General features: G+C 33.4%; 1 protein-coding gene across 5 annotated transcripts in view; it reads right to left on the reverse strand.

The window, feature by feature from the left end:
• The window catches only part of LOC128992122 (regulator of G-protein signaling 7-like), a 119,271-nt gene that overhangs the window by 40,041 nt on the left and 61,622 nt on the right, over positions 1 to 17,608 (reverse strand). For all 5 annotated transcript variants that reach the window (XR_008490697.1, XM_054415568.1, XM_054415577.1 and 2 more), the window contains one exon: positions 4,845 to 4,941. Coding sequence is in view for 4 of the 5 variants with exons in the window: in XM_054415568.1 (XP_054271543.1) it covers positions 4,845 to 4,941 (97 nt within the window). In the remaining variant the exon portion in view is untranslated. The remainder of the gene's footprint in view (positions 1 to 4,844; positions 4,942 to 17,608) is intronic.

Genomic DNA, 17,608 nt, shown 5'->3' on the forward strand with positions numbered 1-17,608 from the left:
CGGCTATGAGTAAGGCTATTTGTAGAAAACACTAAAAAACAAGATCGCCTTTTAAATATGATAAGATATTTACAAGAGATGTTGATCATATCGATTTGTTATGTACATCTTCAGTAACTCCATAATCTTTGCGTCGAATCTTTTAAAGTCATCAGAAATTATGACTGTCATTCGTTTTAAAATAACGCCTGTAAACTTAGCAATTGCTCGAATTCGAGCAACATGTACACTAGTAGGAAATAAATCTGCCAATATTAAGGAAATAATTCAGTGGAATTCCAGCCAGGTAGATGGAAATTCGCTTAGTCTGCAGGTTGGCTGCGGCGGGGGTATTTTAACTGTTTGTAAATATGTTAAGGAAGACATGGGATAATGGACTAAGTTCGACATAATTCGTGAATTAATCGACGTTAGTATCTCACAAGATCAGAATTTGGACAGTTCCTTAAAGAAAAAATGGCGTACATGAAGACAAAAAGTAGTTTTCACACATTTCGTACCTACTTGATTTGTCAAAATAAAATCTGTTCAGTTAAAACTTTTTGAGCCTTTGAGTAAAACTAATTGCAGAAAACGGTGAAGGTCAAACGAGGCGAACCTAACTATATTATTGAATTGATTTTAAATAAACTGTACTGTTAGAAATATTTGTCTTAGACTAAACTATTTTGCGAAACAGATATTGCATTAGGTACTTCTTTGAAGTGGATAAAAACTTGATATACACTACTTCAAGTACTCGTGCATTTTTTCTAATTGATTGCAAGTTATTGATACAATATGATTAAGAGACAAATAATTTCTATCAAAATTGAAGAGGAAGATTATGATATAATTCTTACTTTGGCTATTCTAGATTTTGATCTAAGTTTCAAGTAATTGATGCAAATGTGCTTTCATGTGTAAAATAAGACGAACAGATTATTTAAATTATCTTCCGTAAACAATTCAGTTGTAATTGAAGTGAGTCCGAAACGATCGCTGAAGATTTCTTTCCAGTTTGCAATGAGTAGAATAATTTGGCCAAATCAGATTCCAAACTTTCCAAACTGAAGTTGTTAAAAGTTTTAATCTAAGATAAAAGTTAACGGAAATCGCAAGACTTGTTCGCTTTGTTCGTTGTTTTTGAAATTCGCTTAGTTTTGTTAACACGATGAGTTGGGGTTATTAAAGTTATTAACTTACAAGTCGGTAGGAGTAGAAAGTAAAAAAACCGTTAAATTAATCTCTTACGATGATTTTATTTTATTTAACAAGTTTACAACGAATAAATGATCATTTAAATTGGAATCAGTGAACAATTTGAGTTTACCGTATGCATTTCAGCATTGTATCCTATGCAAATATTTCTCTCACTGCGTTTCAGTGGGCTGCACTTTACTTTACGTCCTACACTCATGCGAATGAAAATATCGATCGATATATCGATTATTCGATAAGTTAAATCGTTTGGTTAGTTAGGTAAGGTTACCTAACCTAACTAACCAAACGATATATCGAATGAAACAATCGAACAATCGATATTTTCATTCGAATGAGTGTAGGACGTAAAGTGCAGCCTTTCAGTGAATATATTCAACAGTTTGGTAGAAATTCCACTGTTTATATTGAAACTTGAATCTATTGACAATGTCATTCAAAGAATCTCTTCCACCTTACGGATTGTTTTCTTTATTCTGGCTTTCCTATGCCACAATATGCTGTAAAGTATATGTAAAGTACCCCGCGCTGAGACGTCTTTGCGGAAAAAATCTATTTTCAATATGTATAAGTTTGAAAATTTTACTTAAATTTTAAGTTAAGAGCATCCTGTGCGGTTTACACATGTAAAACTAATACTTTGCTAATAGTGTAATATTGGGAGCGAGCTGGCGTAGTGGTTAGAGCGCAGGACTTCAGTCCCTGAGGTCCCGGGTTCGATCCCCGCCAAGTCACCAATGGATTTTATCTAAGTGATAATGCCGCAACCCCTAGGTCTAGCCTGAAGTAATGTGAAAAACAATCCCAGGCTCGTGCCTAGCGTCCTTAGGACAAAAAAAATAGTGTAATATTTAAATATGTTTTTGGTGTGCAAAATTTCATCTTTCTGGACCGTTACACATGTTTGGATATTGGTTAAAAATTATTTTTTTCTATTTTTTTTTCGCTTGAAAACCCGCAAGGTTTTCAAATGATCTATTTAAGTTTGAGCCCAAAGGAAGAAAGCATACGTTGATTTCAGATATTGCCAATCAACTTTGGGTAAAATACATTTGTCAATCAACTTTGGGTAAAATACAACATTTGTCAATATACTTTGAGGAAAATACAACATTCTGAACAAATGTTAGTACAATATATGGTTAACATTTTTCACTAAAAATATCAGGATTGATACATTTCCCAAAAACTATTTGTCTATAGATGAATAACTTCTGTTCCCAAAATTATTTTTCTAATAAGAATATTTTAATTCATAAAAATCAGAAAATCCACTTCATACCATTTCATAAAGAGCTACACTCCCCCCACAAAAAATATATTCATAAACTTACCACAGACACGAACTTAACAGCTGTCAAGTGCTAAATGAGTTCGGAGTGTGTAGATTAAACCTATGTAAACGTACCAAGAGTACGTTAAAGCGAGTCAAGTTTTAATTGCCTTTGCTATTGAGGGCTCGCCTGGCTTAGACCAACACAATTACACCAAGGGAAGCTTTGTTGACTAAGACTGTCAGAAATGTGTTTGGTAAGAAAAAAAACACACTGTTCGGCTTTCAACAAAAAGTAATACTCTTGATTTCAAATAAAGTTGCACGAGGGAATCTGTGAGCAATTGGCACAATAGAGTTGAAAATGTATTTCCGACGAAAATCTTAATAATGTGTAATCGTTTTGCCATTGAAAGATTTTGTTTGTTTTAGACAGTTGTCAGGCGAATGCAACCACTAATCTAAATATATAAAAGGCAAAGCCATCACTGACTGACTGACTGACTGACTGACTCACTCACTCACTCACTCACTCATCACTAATTCTCCCACTTCCCATTTACCTAGGAGGCTGAAATTCGGTACACCGATTCTTTGGGCATTAAATAGGAAAACTAAGTAGTTTTTATTCTGATCGGGCTTTCGGGCTCCGCCCCAGTAGCTCTGGAGTTTCCCATGTTAACCTTATGGTTTTTCATATTTAAAAGGAATTTTTTGGTTCTGTTCTATGATTTTCAATATCATTAAAGTTACAAGGATTACCAACAGGGTAGCACTATTATTTTTTTAAATTTATGACTACAGCCAATTGGCAACCAAAAGGTGAGTGAGCGTAGCGAACGAACTTCAACCTGGACGTGATTGAGCCATGCGAACTTAACAAGTAACATCACTTGTGAAGTTAAACGAGGCAAAGCCCGCGGGTACAGCTAGTTTACAATAAATTAATACTTGATACTTAATATATAATACACGACCGAGTCGGTAGGAGTCTTAAAGCAAACTACGATGTACAACAAATTGTAGTCTATTTCATTGCAAAGATACTGCTTCATTGCCTGCAACCACTGGTAAATAAACAGGTTTTAAAGTAGTAGGTGTAAGTTAAATATGTTTAATCAACTTAACAAACTTGTGTAAAAGAAAAATGTTCTTCGGTTCAAGGAAACCTAAAGCATTTATTTTATTTCAACATTTTATATGTTTTACAAAACGAAGTTGTTCAGTTAGGCAAATCTAAATCGTTCTGCTTGAAAATCAATATAAAACGGAGAAGTGCATTTCATGTGTAAAATAAATTATTTGCATCTTCATAAAATTTTTTATATTTAGACAGCAAAGCTCGGACTCTGATTAATTTAAAACAAAGACGAAACAACAAAAGAGACGACGTAAAATGTTTTAGATTCTGTTGGGGCCCAGGAGCGTAAAAGTTTTTTGATTACGCGCTAGACTTCAGAGAATTTAAGTAAAACTCCACTAAAGTCGCAACTTATAACAGACTGACTTTTACAACTAAATATAAGAACTATTCCAGCATTCGATTTCAACTCCGTCTTAATAACCGGTCCATCTCGATAATCTTGAAGTTTCGTTATGTCATTAGCAGCTTCTGATGGAAACCACATGTATAAAAACCTAAACAAAACATTCAACAGGCTTTTCCGCTAATAATCACATAAAAAAATGGATACTAACCTTTAAAACTTGCTAGGTTATAAACCTGATATTAAAATCGTAGTAAACTCAAGTTGACAACTACCATTGCCTATATACCATAGTCATAATTTCTTTATAGTCTTAAGTGTTTTTAGTCATAAGTCACACTTTATGTAAACATTATAGTGACTGGTTAATTTGTGAAGCACGAGAAATTAGTCCTTTTAACTCAACGTGTTATTTCAGGGGGTTCATTAGGGGGGTTTCAAGAAGAGGGAATGGGGGTTTTTCTGCCGATGTAAAAATTTGCCCTAATGAAGGTGGTGTAAGTGAGAAAGAGTAACACATTAAAATGTGTGTAAATGCAAGTGAAACATGTATGTTTCACTTGCATTTCCTCCAACCTAACCTAACCTAAAATGCACATCTTCCTATTAATCGTGTACAATAATCCGTGGTTGACGTGTCTGGACCTATAGTCCGTATGGTGGAACCTGTCTCCTGACCACCGTCTGCTAGTCATTGCTGGAGACTGTCATTGCTCGGGTCAGTTCTCAGGTAGCCAGGTTCCATCATACAGCCTATAGAGTCCCTTCCCAACCTTCCTTAAAACTTAACCTAATCTACATCAACTACTAAGTTTCCATGGCTGCCATATTCTCATAAGACCGCAACATTTTAACATTTGTTCAGTGATTGTAAGGTATCTTACCCATGAACGCGGAGGGTATTGAGGTAAGGAAGAGCTTCTGGCTGCGGACTGGCACCCCCGTCTCTGGATCCTGCATTGCCCGTACCAGCCCCTCCATCTGTCAACATCAACAAACAATTAATAACATAATACTACAGTGAATAGAGTCATAGACATAGACTATTTTATTCAAGAGTTAGGTACAAATAATACAATGCACATCTCAATCGTCAAATACAGTATATGGAGTAGTCTAGTAAGCTTTAGCTTTGAAAACAAAACAAAATAATTAGTTAAATTTATTTTATTCTAAACAAGATCTAAACAAATAAATAATAATGCCATGTTTAATAAGATCAGGCAGACAGGAATTCTTCTTCAATACTATAAAACTCGCCTTCCACCAAATAAGTTTTCAGCTGTTTCCCAAAACCTTTAAAACCCAACCTTGAACTGCACTGCTTTACTTCTTCAGGAAGCTTATTTGCATTCCTTTCAGAGAGGGTCAAGACGAACATGGAGTACGAAGATCTCCTCCATGCCTAGTGGGGTATCTATGAGATTGACCAACCGATGGAATATCCTTCAGATGATTTACTGCAGACATTATTGCTCTGTAGATTAATATAGAAGGCAAAGTTAAAATGTTGTTCTCCCGGAAGACCCTCTGCAATAATTGAGTGGTAAGCCATTGAAGATATGCACTGCCCTTTTTGGACGGTAAAGACTTTATCAGCATGGGAAGAACCACCCCACAATGAATTAATCAGGTAATATTCGTACCAAATTACCGATCGTAGCAATCAGAGAAATAAGCTGTGTTTAACAATAAATAAATCAAATATAAAATATAAATATTTCTTTGCAGTTTTCAAATTTAGAATTAAAGTTAAGTTAAATAGTTTAAAAGGTCAAAATACTGGTATACTGAAAACTGGTTAGTTTAGTTTACTGGTATACCGAAAACTGGTTAGTTTAGTTTACTGGTATACTGAAAAACACTTTTCAAGGATCCACCGTCCATGTATAGCTTCATATAAAAACTTGGTGAAATAACGATTGTATTAATAAAGTAATTGTTTCGCGATGCAATCTTTTCTAATGTTGACTATTTACAAGATTATTGTGCAGGGGTATTAAACACAGTAAATTAAAACCATTAGACTTCTCATCCCATTGTAAATTTTAAGGCTCGTTTTTCATGTCTAGTTCATGTACGCCACACTGGGCGCTAGTGTCGACGAAATTTTGTTTCTATTATTTTAGGACTAATTTCTTGATTTACGCTTTACTGTATGGTTAAATAACTAGGGGACAATTTATTGTTTATGAATACATCGTATTATTTGGTTAAACGAGGTTCTAAATGACTGTATTAACGGGAAACAAATTGTAAACAAAACACGACCTCTACATAAACCGTACAGAACTAACAATAAAATTGTCTTCAGCTGTTCCATTAGGGTGAGAAATCTACTAAGGGAGTATGTTTTATCTATGTTAAAACATTACTTTAGTGGAAAGGCAACATTATTCGCTACAACATAATCATTTTTTGCAATAACTCTGTGAAATAAATCTGTAGTAATTTGAATAAATACACAAATAAACTAAGCAATGACAGAATTGTAAACGTATTATTTTTGGCACAATAAGGTAACAAGAACACGAAAGTATAACAAAAACTGGAGCAGTACCATAATGGCTGCCTGTGGTTTATAGCAGGCCCTTGAGGGGAGAAAACCGCATTTGTCACCACACACTGGACACACCACCGACATCAGCTGTTTGATTACAGCAACAATGTGTTGAAACAGCTGATCACTAAACAACACTAAAGTAGTTTACATCACAGAGCGATGATGAAGATCTGGAGATAGCTTCTTGGATATTTCGTGTCGCTGGTGGCCATTTTGTAGTATGGATTTTGTGGTATGGAATTTGATGAAGTGGAAAAATATGAAAAAAGTAAAACCCAAAGATTTATGTTAAGAAACATTGATTTATGTGTACTTTTAAGACTTTTTGTCAGGATGGAAGACTTACCTGAATTGGAAAGAGTCCAAACTGGCACAGGAAACAAGAAACTTTACACTATATACACAAAACGTTAAAATATTTCACTGTCAGCATTTTCAATTGGGTCAGGTAAGAGTTGCTTGGTTGAATTTCTGTCAAAAACAGTTACTTATTCTATTGTTTTATGTGCAGTGTAAAGTTGTGTGTTTTTTGTGCCAGTATGGATCTTTCCCATTCAGGCAAGCCTGCCATCATCACAAAAAAGTCTTAAAATTTTAGGCACCTTGTGTAAAGTTCTATGTTACATTCTTAACCTAAAACAGATTTATGCATGTGTTAACTTTACAAACAATAGATTTTACTTGAACACTGACAAAAAAAGGGCTTCAACTAGAGCTTTTGGCAAAACTGAAAGAGGTATAACTCTGTATTGTACACTACCATACCACCTTACCAACCTAACCAATGACACGTTTGGTGTTTTCAATCTCTAACTAATGCTACCTCCAGATGTAATATAGCTCAGTGTTGACACCACACCCACTAGAAACACTACTGGCAAATCAGCTGTTTTCTGGCAGCAACAATGGGAGGAGACAGCTGATCAACGCTAACGTAGTTGTCACCGAGGTGTGAAAACTGTTTCAGTGGCTGTGAACTCGTTTTAACTACTCCAAACGTTGTTCATACTGTATATAATGGTAAACATTAAATTTAACTACGAAATGAAAGACCACATGTTTCTGAGAGTTTTTTACGTCCCACCTTAACATTCTAGAACCCAAGGCTGTAGCACGGGACCTTTTTCAAAATACTAGGCCTGGAAAGTTGCGGCATTATCAATTAAAAAAAAATACATTGGGGATTGGCGCGATTTGTTCATGGGACCTTGAGGGCCGAAGCCCTTGGATATATCACTACACCAACTCACCCCAAATGTTCCTTAGAGCACCTCTAATAAAGATAATAAGTGACACAATGACTTAAGTGTTTTTACCACAGTTTTATTACTTACCACATCATGTTAAACCAACACCTTGATGACCAGCACGTCCGAGAAAACTCGAACAAATTTCAAACAAAAACAAATAAAAAATGTCCCTGAATTGTCCAGTGAGGAGCAAAGTCTCACACACAATCAAAAGTTACTGCAGCAGAATGTTGAGGTTATTTATAAAACTATCAATATAATTTTCATTTTCGTACCCAAGATTAGCTTTAGTCCAATCAATAACGCTACAGCTGATAACGTAATGTTTACATAGTGATAAAGTGATGCAGTCCTCGGTGAAAACTGAACAAAAAAACTAATAACAATAACAAATAGGTTTCAATTTGTTTATTTGTTTGTTTATGTGAGGACAAACTCTTGCATAGTTTTATTGAGGATACGATTTTTAGTCTATCGAAAATATTTCTTCAATATCAAAATTTACTGGTAAAAATTCAACTGTTTAAAATGTCAGGTGGTTTAGTTTATTCAAATTATTAATTTAATAAATATATATATTTAACTCATAATCAAAATACAAACATGCAACGAAAAAATTACTATCCGAACCTTACTTACCCTGCATGCCATGACAATTTCAAAGCAGACAACGAATTTTAATATTTGTTTATTCCGAAAAATCATACAGAAGTAATTTATATTCAAAATCTGTTTAATAAATAATATAAGAGTTAGAAAAGTTCAATACCCCAGAACAAAAGAGAGGTCAACAAAGAGTGCAATCTAAAGCTGCATTCAGTTTTACGTTTATGTAAAGTAGTGTTGTTCGATTTTATGTTTTCGGATTTATGATTTATCCCAATAACACCGAAAATGCTGTAAAACGAAATCGCCTCGAAACAGTCGAAATATTCCAGAGGTTGATGACTCTTATCAATTCAAAACTTGAATGTTTAAAGATAAAGTTAACTAGATCAAATCATTAGGTAGATGATTATACAGTTTCAAAATGAAGGGTAATTTATTTATAGCCTTATAGTTTTGGAATAGTTTTATTTACACATAGTCTTAGCTATATAAGTAAACTTAAGGAGTAATTTCAAACGTTTTGTACAATGAATCTGATCTGTAAGCTATAGATAATTATAGATAATTATTTTTACAAATATTTTCAACTAAAATTAAACAATACAAATTTACAACTATGAAAATCTTTGACCTGTATTAATTCATTAACAGCTTATCACATATTAATTGTGCAATTCATTGAATATGCAGGACTGTCGATTGGTTGATTATTAATTCATTGCCTGGAAGTGGACTTGTTCAAAAACAGATTTCGTTTGCTGGATTATATTTGTTTATTCAATTCGAAGAGGACTGTCAGCACCGAGCAAATAATACAATAATTGAATTGCATTTAAGTACCTAATGCCAATAGCAATTCCTCTGATTGAAATTTTATTTTTACAAAGTTCCTGTATTTATAATTTTACTGTCAATGCGGTTTCGACTTCCATTACTAGGGAAGGTATTGTAATCACAGATTGCTAAGGTAAAAAATATTACTAATAAGGGAAGTGTTTTTGATTATTCTTTACATCTGTCTAGATTTTAAAATATTGCAGATTTACTATTGCTCTTACAGTTAATATAGCTTCTTTTTGCGGGGAATGATTAAAAATAAAATCAGCTAATTTACTTCAACAAGGGAGATTCGGAGGAAATAGTTTACTAAGTATTTCACGTTAGAGAACCCGCACACTCTGGTATATTAAATATCACAAGGAACAAAAGTGAAATGCCAGGCTCTGGGGCACTATTCTATACCCAACTTAATAACTTCTTGATCCGCATTGTACGTGTTATTAAATTTACAGAAAGTAAATAAAAGAAACGTCTTATAACACTTAAAACATGTATTTACGTTTATACTGTTACTCACAAGACGGTAAATATACAGAAAAGGTACCTAGTAAGTGTCGGTAACCATTTACCACTTACCACTTTACTACTTACTTACTTAATACTTACCACTTACTACTTTTTTTGTATATTTACCGTCTTGTGAGTAACAGTATAAGCGTAAATATATGTTTTAAGTGTTATAAGACGTTTCTTTTATTTACTTTCCTTATATTCAACTTATAAACTGTATACCTAGCATAATTATTTATCATTTGTAAGACTTGGTATGACAAATTATGTGACTGAAAAAGTGCAATCTGAAGAGATGCGCACAAGGACAAATTTTCAAAGAGTGTTGCTTCATCAATTTTACATAATTTCGGGATTTTGCACTTGTTTTCTCCACTTTCGAGCATCGTCACAGTAAACTTTATTTCTTAATAAATATTTTGTTAAGTAACTAAAATCAAAGCGTAAATATTACTCAACGTCGTAGAAAGAACCCGTAAGAAGACAGCGGCTTCAATAAATGTTGCGACAAGCATTTGACAAGGAGATGACAGTCCTGATCCCTATCAACCCCCCCCCCCCTACATCTCTCTCTCTCCCCCCGCTCTCTCTGACACATCAGTTTATAGTAAGTGCCCAGATTGAATATCCCTTAACACGACATTCTATGTAACCTCGTTGTCACCCCTAAAAGATTTTTGCTCGAACACAAATTGTTTAATTTTTACTACTGTTAGGGATTGTCTTAAGGCCACAAAATAGTTATAAGTTACAAGCCGTCCAATGATTTCTTGAATTTTCAGTTATCACCATGTTTTTGATAAAAATATTTAAAAATTCGAAAATTCTTTGGACGAGTGCCATTTGGCTCGAATACCAGTTTAAGTTCAGCTGTGCGACATTGCATTCTACCAATACAGAACTTTTATTAAATAAGAATATAGTTAAAAATGCATTTTTTATCTTGGTTACATTAAGAATTTACCGATAGATAAAACATACTTGTGTTGGCAAGTCTATTGAAAACGATTTTCATACCCAATAAAATTGTTCCAAATTTCATAGTTCTCTATCTTTACTATTTTGTAATAGCTATTTACATTACAAGTGTAGTAAGAGCGTTTTTACATCACGCAGGTGAATGTTGTGCAACGAGCGAAGGCGAGTTGCATAATTCACCGAAGTGATGTAAACACGCTCTTGCGTAACGTGTAACGTCCAAGATTTTACCTGACCCGACAATATTCAGGAGGTTACGAGCAATATGCTTCATTATCAATTTCACTCATCTTCTAACAGTAACGTTCATTTACAAACAAAAGCTAAGTTAGGAAAATTCTTCAAAGCATAACAATAAAATTCAAACACAGCTGATTTCTAGCGTTGAACGTCGTTGGCTCCATAGAGGTATATTTTTTTAAGTTATCCACTCAATGTTATTTAAATGGGTTTCATTACATCACCGAGTGAGTTTTTTTCAACTTTACATCACTCGAGAAGTAAGGAAGTTGTATACATCACGCTTGGGATAGGGAAGTTTAACATGGCGGGTTAGGTAAAACATTTAATCATCTTGGAACTTTTTTCTCAGAGTATAATTGGGGTGGACACGACTCTTGTCTACAACTCTACAAGATATCGTAGCAATTTAACTATTATTCAAGTTATGACCACACTTAATGAGGGAAATTTGATGGAGTGTTGTAAATAGTACGAGCCACAGTGGAGTAAATGATACAAATGGTTGTGGCGTACGTTACCAGGCTGGGAAGATGCGCTGAGGTTGCCATGGCAACGCATCGATACAGCCCGGGTGACACTGGCCCAGAAATACAAGAGTTCAAGTTCGCATTTTGACTTGACCTTGCAAGAATTTATTCTGTTGTACCTTGATTAAGGAATGGTTTCTGTTGCAAGACATAGTTGTGTTGTTGAAAACATTCAAATATGTCTGAAAACGTGGATATATTTCAGATTCTTCCTTTTTGAGTATATCTAAAAGCAAATAAAAATTGGTAAATATGAATACTATATTATTGGGGTGAAAGCACGTGAAATTATTCCACTAACTTCTTTTAAATATATTCAGTAGGCCACACAAATAATTTTTAATTGAGTAAATATACTGTGAAGCTTGTGTGGAACGCATTTCAATCCATGAAAAGAATGAAGGGTTTTATAATTTTAAGTTTTGACGTTATCATTTAAGATTAAGCAAAAAATTAATTGCAAATTAGTTTGCAAATACATTAACTCGTAGTGTAGTAGCCTTTACGATCATATCAGAGATGAAATTAAAATCCAGATCCATCGATCATTTTTATAAACTTTTGGAAGTACACATTTTTTTACAATAGCTTAAAAGACCTGGGTGCAGATTTAACTAGTTAATTGATGGAAAGACAATACACAAGTGAGCGATTTTGATTAAATAAAATTTTGTCTGAAAGTTTCTTCAATAAGCTTCATCAAGTTGGATCCTTTTGTACAACACTAATCAATTTATCTAACGAAAGAACAAGTCAGGACTTAAAAAAAAATCAAGAAAAGTCACCTTTAAGTTCAAGAACCGTAGATGTATTTATGTAAATTGTGTATACTTTAACGAATAGTTTTCTTTTGTTGGGTTGAGTTGAGTCATGTAGGGAATTAGTTCGTGCGGTTTTTGTGGTTTAAACTTAAGTTCTAGATCACTAGTTTTCTTTGAAAAACTTGCGTCAAAGATCACTACGATATCCTGCTAAAACTTACGTCTACGATTACTACGTTTTCGGGGTCAAACTTACGTATTAAATCACTTCGTTTTCGAGGTAAAATTTACGTCCAAGATCACTACGTTTTTATGTTAAACATACGTCCAAGGTCACTGTTTTTGTTTTATGGTGTCAATAAAAGTTTGTTTAAACATGCATACACATGAAACATAGTACTGTACCTTGTTCTACGTCTATTGTTCTATTGTTCTATCATACAACAATGGATCAATTGAACGATGTTTAACGGAACCTTGATTAATTCGTAGACCCAAAGCTTTGTCCTTAATTCTCTATCTCTGATATCTTTCTGTCCGTTCAAAAATAATGTGTTGCCACCATAAAAATATTTTGATGGTTCCCACTGTATCCCTTTTGTTGTAAACCTTTTGGATAGAACATAATACAGCTACTAAAGCCAATAGGGTGCAAAAGGTGTATTTTGTATCATCTATGCGCGTGGGATAAATTATAAAGATTTTCTTCAAAAAGCTTTTCTAATAGTTGACTTATTGGCTTATTTTGTTCAAACTATTTTATTTCTTGTTGCCATTAATGGTAACGTTTATATATTTTCTAACTACAATTTGTTTACATAAAAAATCAATTTCTTTTCATTCTGAAATTCTTTGAATAACCAACCTAGTTAATTTCCTTACACACACACAATTGTTAATACAACGGTTAGTATTTTGCATGTATTTGTGGCTGGAGAACATAAATGTTCAACTCACTATGTAAAAATTTTCGAATATTTTAACAATTACTACAATACATGATACATATACTAATTAAATGATAATGATTATGTACATAATGGGATACTAAATTACAGAGCCAAAACACGTACTAAATTATTAAATTAACTAACATCAAAAATATACGTTACTTGGGGAGATTTACTTGTTGAACAGCGGCAAAGGCAAAGAGGGACATTAGTAACATAGAAGATGAAGAGAGAGAACGTGTGTTAATGTAGACGATGTAGATGTGTTGATGTAGTGATGTAGATAGTATCAAGTCTGTGCAGATGTTAGGTGTTGGTGATAGAGCCAGAATGTCGTTACATTATTCTGTCAACGCACATTACGTATCATCAAGACGTTCCCTAGCGTGGTAAATGATATAATTGATGTTTAAAGGGTTTCATGCATTTTTCCGTTCGATACAATTTCCGATTATGAAATAAGAAGTGTTATTTAGTGCTACAGTACCAAGACCCGGGACCATTTACTTTAAGCTTTGATGTTCTCTGGGGCCAAATAGACTACCATTGGTTAAGATATTTAAAATATCTTGTATATCAATATAACCATACTAAAATAGTTTACATTAAAATTCTGAAGCTTAAAAATTAAATAGGTCAGCGACTTGAACATTTTTAATAGCACAAAGTGTCAAGAAAGAGCCAAAACATACGTAAAACCTATGGTGATGCCAAGAGTAGCTGATAAATAGTAATATTTATATTTGCTTAAATTTTGAAAAAAAATCCATATTAAATATTTCATAGAGTTGTAGGGATGCTTTATTAACTTATACACTGTATTTATCAATGTTAATTCAAAATTAAATGAAAAACAGATCCCTTTTTTATTTATGTAAAGAGGAAGTGAATACAAATTCGATTGAAACGTACAATCATTGTAAATATATTTTTACTACCACAAGACCAATTTTGAAGTAGCAAAGTCAAATGAATGAATGGCATGTAACAAACAAAGAGAGAAAAGACAAGAGAAAAGATACAACAAAAAGTATGATAAAGAATAAAATCAAGGAATGAGTGGAAGAACACAATGGGACACGATTTAGTTTACAAAGAATGAAAAACTCACAAAAGAGTCTAAGATTTGTTAAAGAGAACTAGATGAACGGAGATTAATCAGTCAGAGTCAGCTCTTGACGAGGAATTATTCGGAACCCCTTTTCTGCGGTTTTCGAGTGGATAAGGATTGTAATACAAAACTTCACAATGAACCATCACCAAATGATAATGGTAACGTCGAGAATAAACAAAATTCTAGTTTCCTAAAGTTTATAAAAGTGTTTGAAATTGTCTAAGCCCGAAACGTAATAAATTTTACATAACGTAAATAATAAAGTCAAACGATACGAAATGAATTCGACCTTCACGTAATAAAGTGAGATGATAAGAACAATTTGTAGCGATGACGCATCAATGTCGCTCAGTTGTGACCTCACGGTAACCATGGCAACCGACGTCTTTGTCAGCTGTTCAGTTGTCTATGACGTAATTAAGTTGGAAGATTTGTTCGAGGAAGTGGCAGGACTTGAATATTTTGTTATGATGAGAATATTTTACATGAGTCTTTTGTTAGTTAAGATGCGAAGATTCACCCTTTCGTCTAACTTACTCAAGAGTGTAAAGCCGATTGATATTTTATACTCACGGTTATTTCATGTTCCTAATATTTGTAAGAAACTAATATTCTATGCAAAAAAAGATGTCAATTTTTTATCTAGAGAGAAATAAACAATTTAAAACATATCAATTTATCAAACAAAATTAATTTGAGTCTTAAACCTTTTGCAACCAATGAATCTATGGTATAAAATATATATCAACTATTGATCATATTGTTAAAACTATATCAACAACATATTGCAGCTACTGAACGTATCGTATGGAATGTTTCAACAACATAATGTAGTTATTGAACGTATCGTATGGAATGTTTCAACAACATATTGTAGTTATTGAACGTATCGTATGGAATGTATCAAAACATATAGCTGCTACTGAACGTATCGTAGCGAATGTATCAACAACATGTTGTAGTTATTGAACGTATCATATAGAATGTATCAACAGCATATTGCAGCTACTGAACGTATTGTATAGAATGTATCAACAACATATTGCAACTACTGAACGTATCGTATAGAATGTATCAACAACATATTGCAGCTACTGAACGTATCGTATAGAATGTATCAACAACATATTGTAGTTATTGAACGTATCGTAAGGAATGTATCAACAACATATTGCAGCTACTGAACGTATCGTATAGAATGTATCAACAACATATTGTAGTTATTGAACGTATCGTATAGAATGTATCAACAACATATTGCTGATACTGACATATCGTATAGAATGTATCAACAACATATTGCAGCTACTGAACGTATCGTATAGAATGTATCAACAACATATTGTAGCTACTGAACGTATCGTATAGAAATATAGAATGTATCAACAACATATTGCAGCTACTGAACGTATCATTTAAGCGATATTTGTGTTTCTGACGCTCGTGGCCAACCACCCGAGTTATTGTATTGGAAATTCTGTCAGAAAAGGGTTTTGTAATCGTTTCTCAGCTCTTTTCCTCTTAGTTTTCTTCTCTTTAGATAAAAGTATTGTTTGGTATCTTTTTCCTATTCCATTAAGATGCGTAGCGTATTTACAAAAAAATGTAAACTGAGCTAGATAAGATAGTTAGTAAGCTATATTGTGTAACAATACTTTTTTAATACTTTTCTTTGAAATGGCGACCATACAAAGTAGGTATTTTAAGCCAAGTATGAATGGAGATGAGTGTATGGTGAGTGGCGCGATCTTGTAGTCTTGTTAGTGACTAAGGCCGACATATTCCTTAGTAACAAATGTATGGCATAAGTACGGTTACATTATACAGAGCTATGCACACATACTGTGATGTGCACTGAAAACCATTATCAATACATTAAACATATTTCAAAAATTATGATGTGATACTTACAAAGTTTTATAAAATTACTAAATCGTATTTAGTTGTTAATAAGAACATTTTTATTTGTACATTTGTACAGATTTATTTTTGGATACAAAGTGAGTCGAAGTGAGCTGTTCCGAATGTGTAGCCCGACATCCCACACACAAACACTAAATTACTGTTTCAAAGCCTTTATTTGCATTTGTTTGACAGTCTCAGCTTTGTGGTCCTAAAATTGACAAATTTCATTGCAGATTCTACGCTTATCCGTGGTTTGGCTGTTTTTATGAGCGTTTCACGTGAGCAGAAGTAACTAAAGTTTATTTTATCTATATATAAAGCCAAAAGTACCCATGAACTTTTGAGAAAACTACAAGTCACACCCCCATAAACCATATGTTCGTCATGACGAGAAACCTTGCGCAAAATTATCCATTATTTCATAAATTGCCCTATAAGGTCGTAATTGCTTTCCAAAGGGAACTTTCCATTTACCTAATGTTAAAAATACCTCAGCTGTTATTATTTGTTTGTATTACCATTACTGTATTCTGTTTTGTTTATTTCATCTTAACTTAACCAATCAATAGTTTTATTAATACTAATGTAGTAAAACGGGGTGGAGCCCGTGGGTAACAGCTAGTTATCTTTAGTTGCCGATGTATAATTGTGAATGAAAATTGCTTACAATCATAAGCTAAGCAGAGATGACACAAATATAAGAACAAATGAGGTTTTAATATAGTAAGACCGAAAAGTAGTTGTATAACCAATGCAGCCGTGGTTATACTCATATTCTATAGTACTAAACTGTTATGGCTAGTAATATAGAAGAGATTTTACAAATTGTAGATAACGCCGCAACCATGTAGTGCTAGACATGAAGTAATTTGTATACCTTTTTGGTCTAGAACCTACATTCAGTGACTGAATAAATAAATTAAAGTATAAAATACAAATATAGATGACTTATGACCCAGTTTTCTGTAGCGGGGAGCTCGACGTGTATTAAGGTTTGAGCGATGAATACGGATGCAAATTTCACCAAACATCGTTCATCATTGTCCCTTGCGTTAGGGTTCGGTGTGCATCCACTAAACTGGGCTCAAAACCTCAACACTTCTCACGGTTATGTTGCATAGCCCCAGATGGAAATTATTCTTAACTAAATAACCTCGAATGTTATTGAAATGTTGTATAGTTTACGATGATTCATGTATTAAGCTATTAACTTTTCCAAAGTTTTTGTTTTTTTCTTTGTTTTTTTCCATTTACTAACTTCATAACTTCAGAGTGGTCTATTGGAACTCTATTTACTTGTTAAATTGGCGTGCAATAATTAACCTAGTGCAAAATTAATACACTTTAATGATTATGAAACCCATGTGTATATTTAAGCTGTCTTTTATTACAAAAAAC

Source organism: Macrosteles quadrilineatus, unplaced genomic scaffold (assembly GCF_028750875.1).
Source record: "Macrosteles quadrilineatus isolate MER2022 unplaced genomic scaffold, UCM_ALF_1.0 Scaffold_1__1_contigs__length_201487025, whole genome shotgun sequence".
In the NCBI taxonomy this organism is placed as follows: Eukaryota; Metazoa; Arthropoda; class Insecta; order Hemiptera; family Cicadellidae; genus Macrosteles; species Macrosteles quadrilineatus.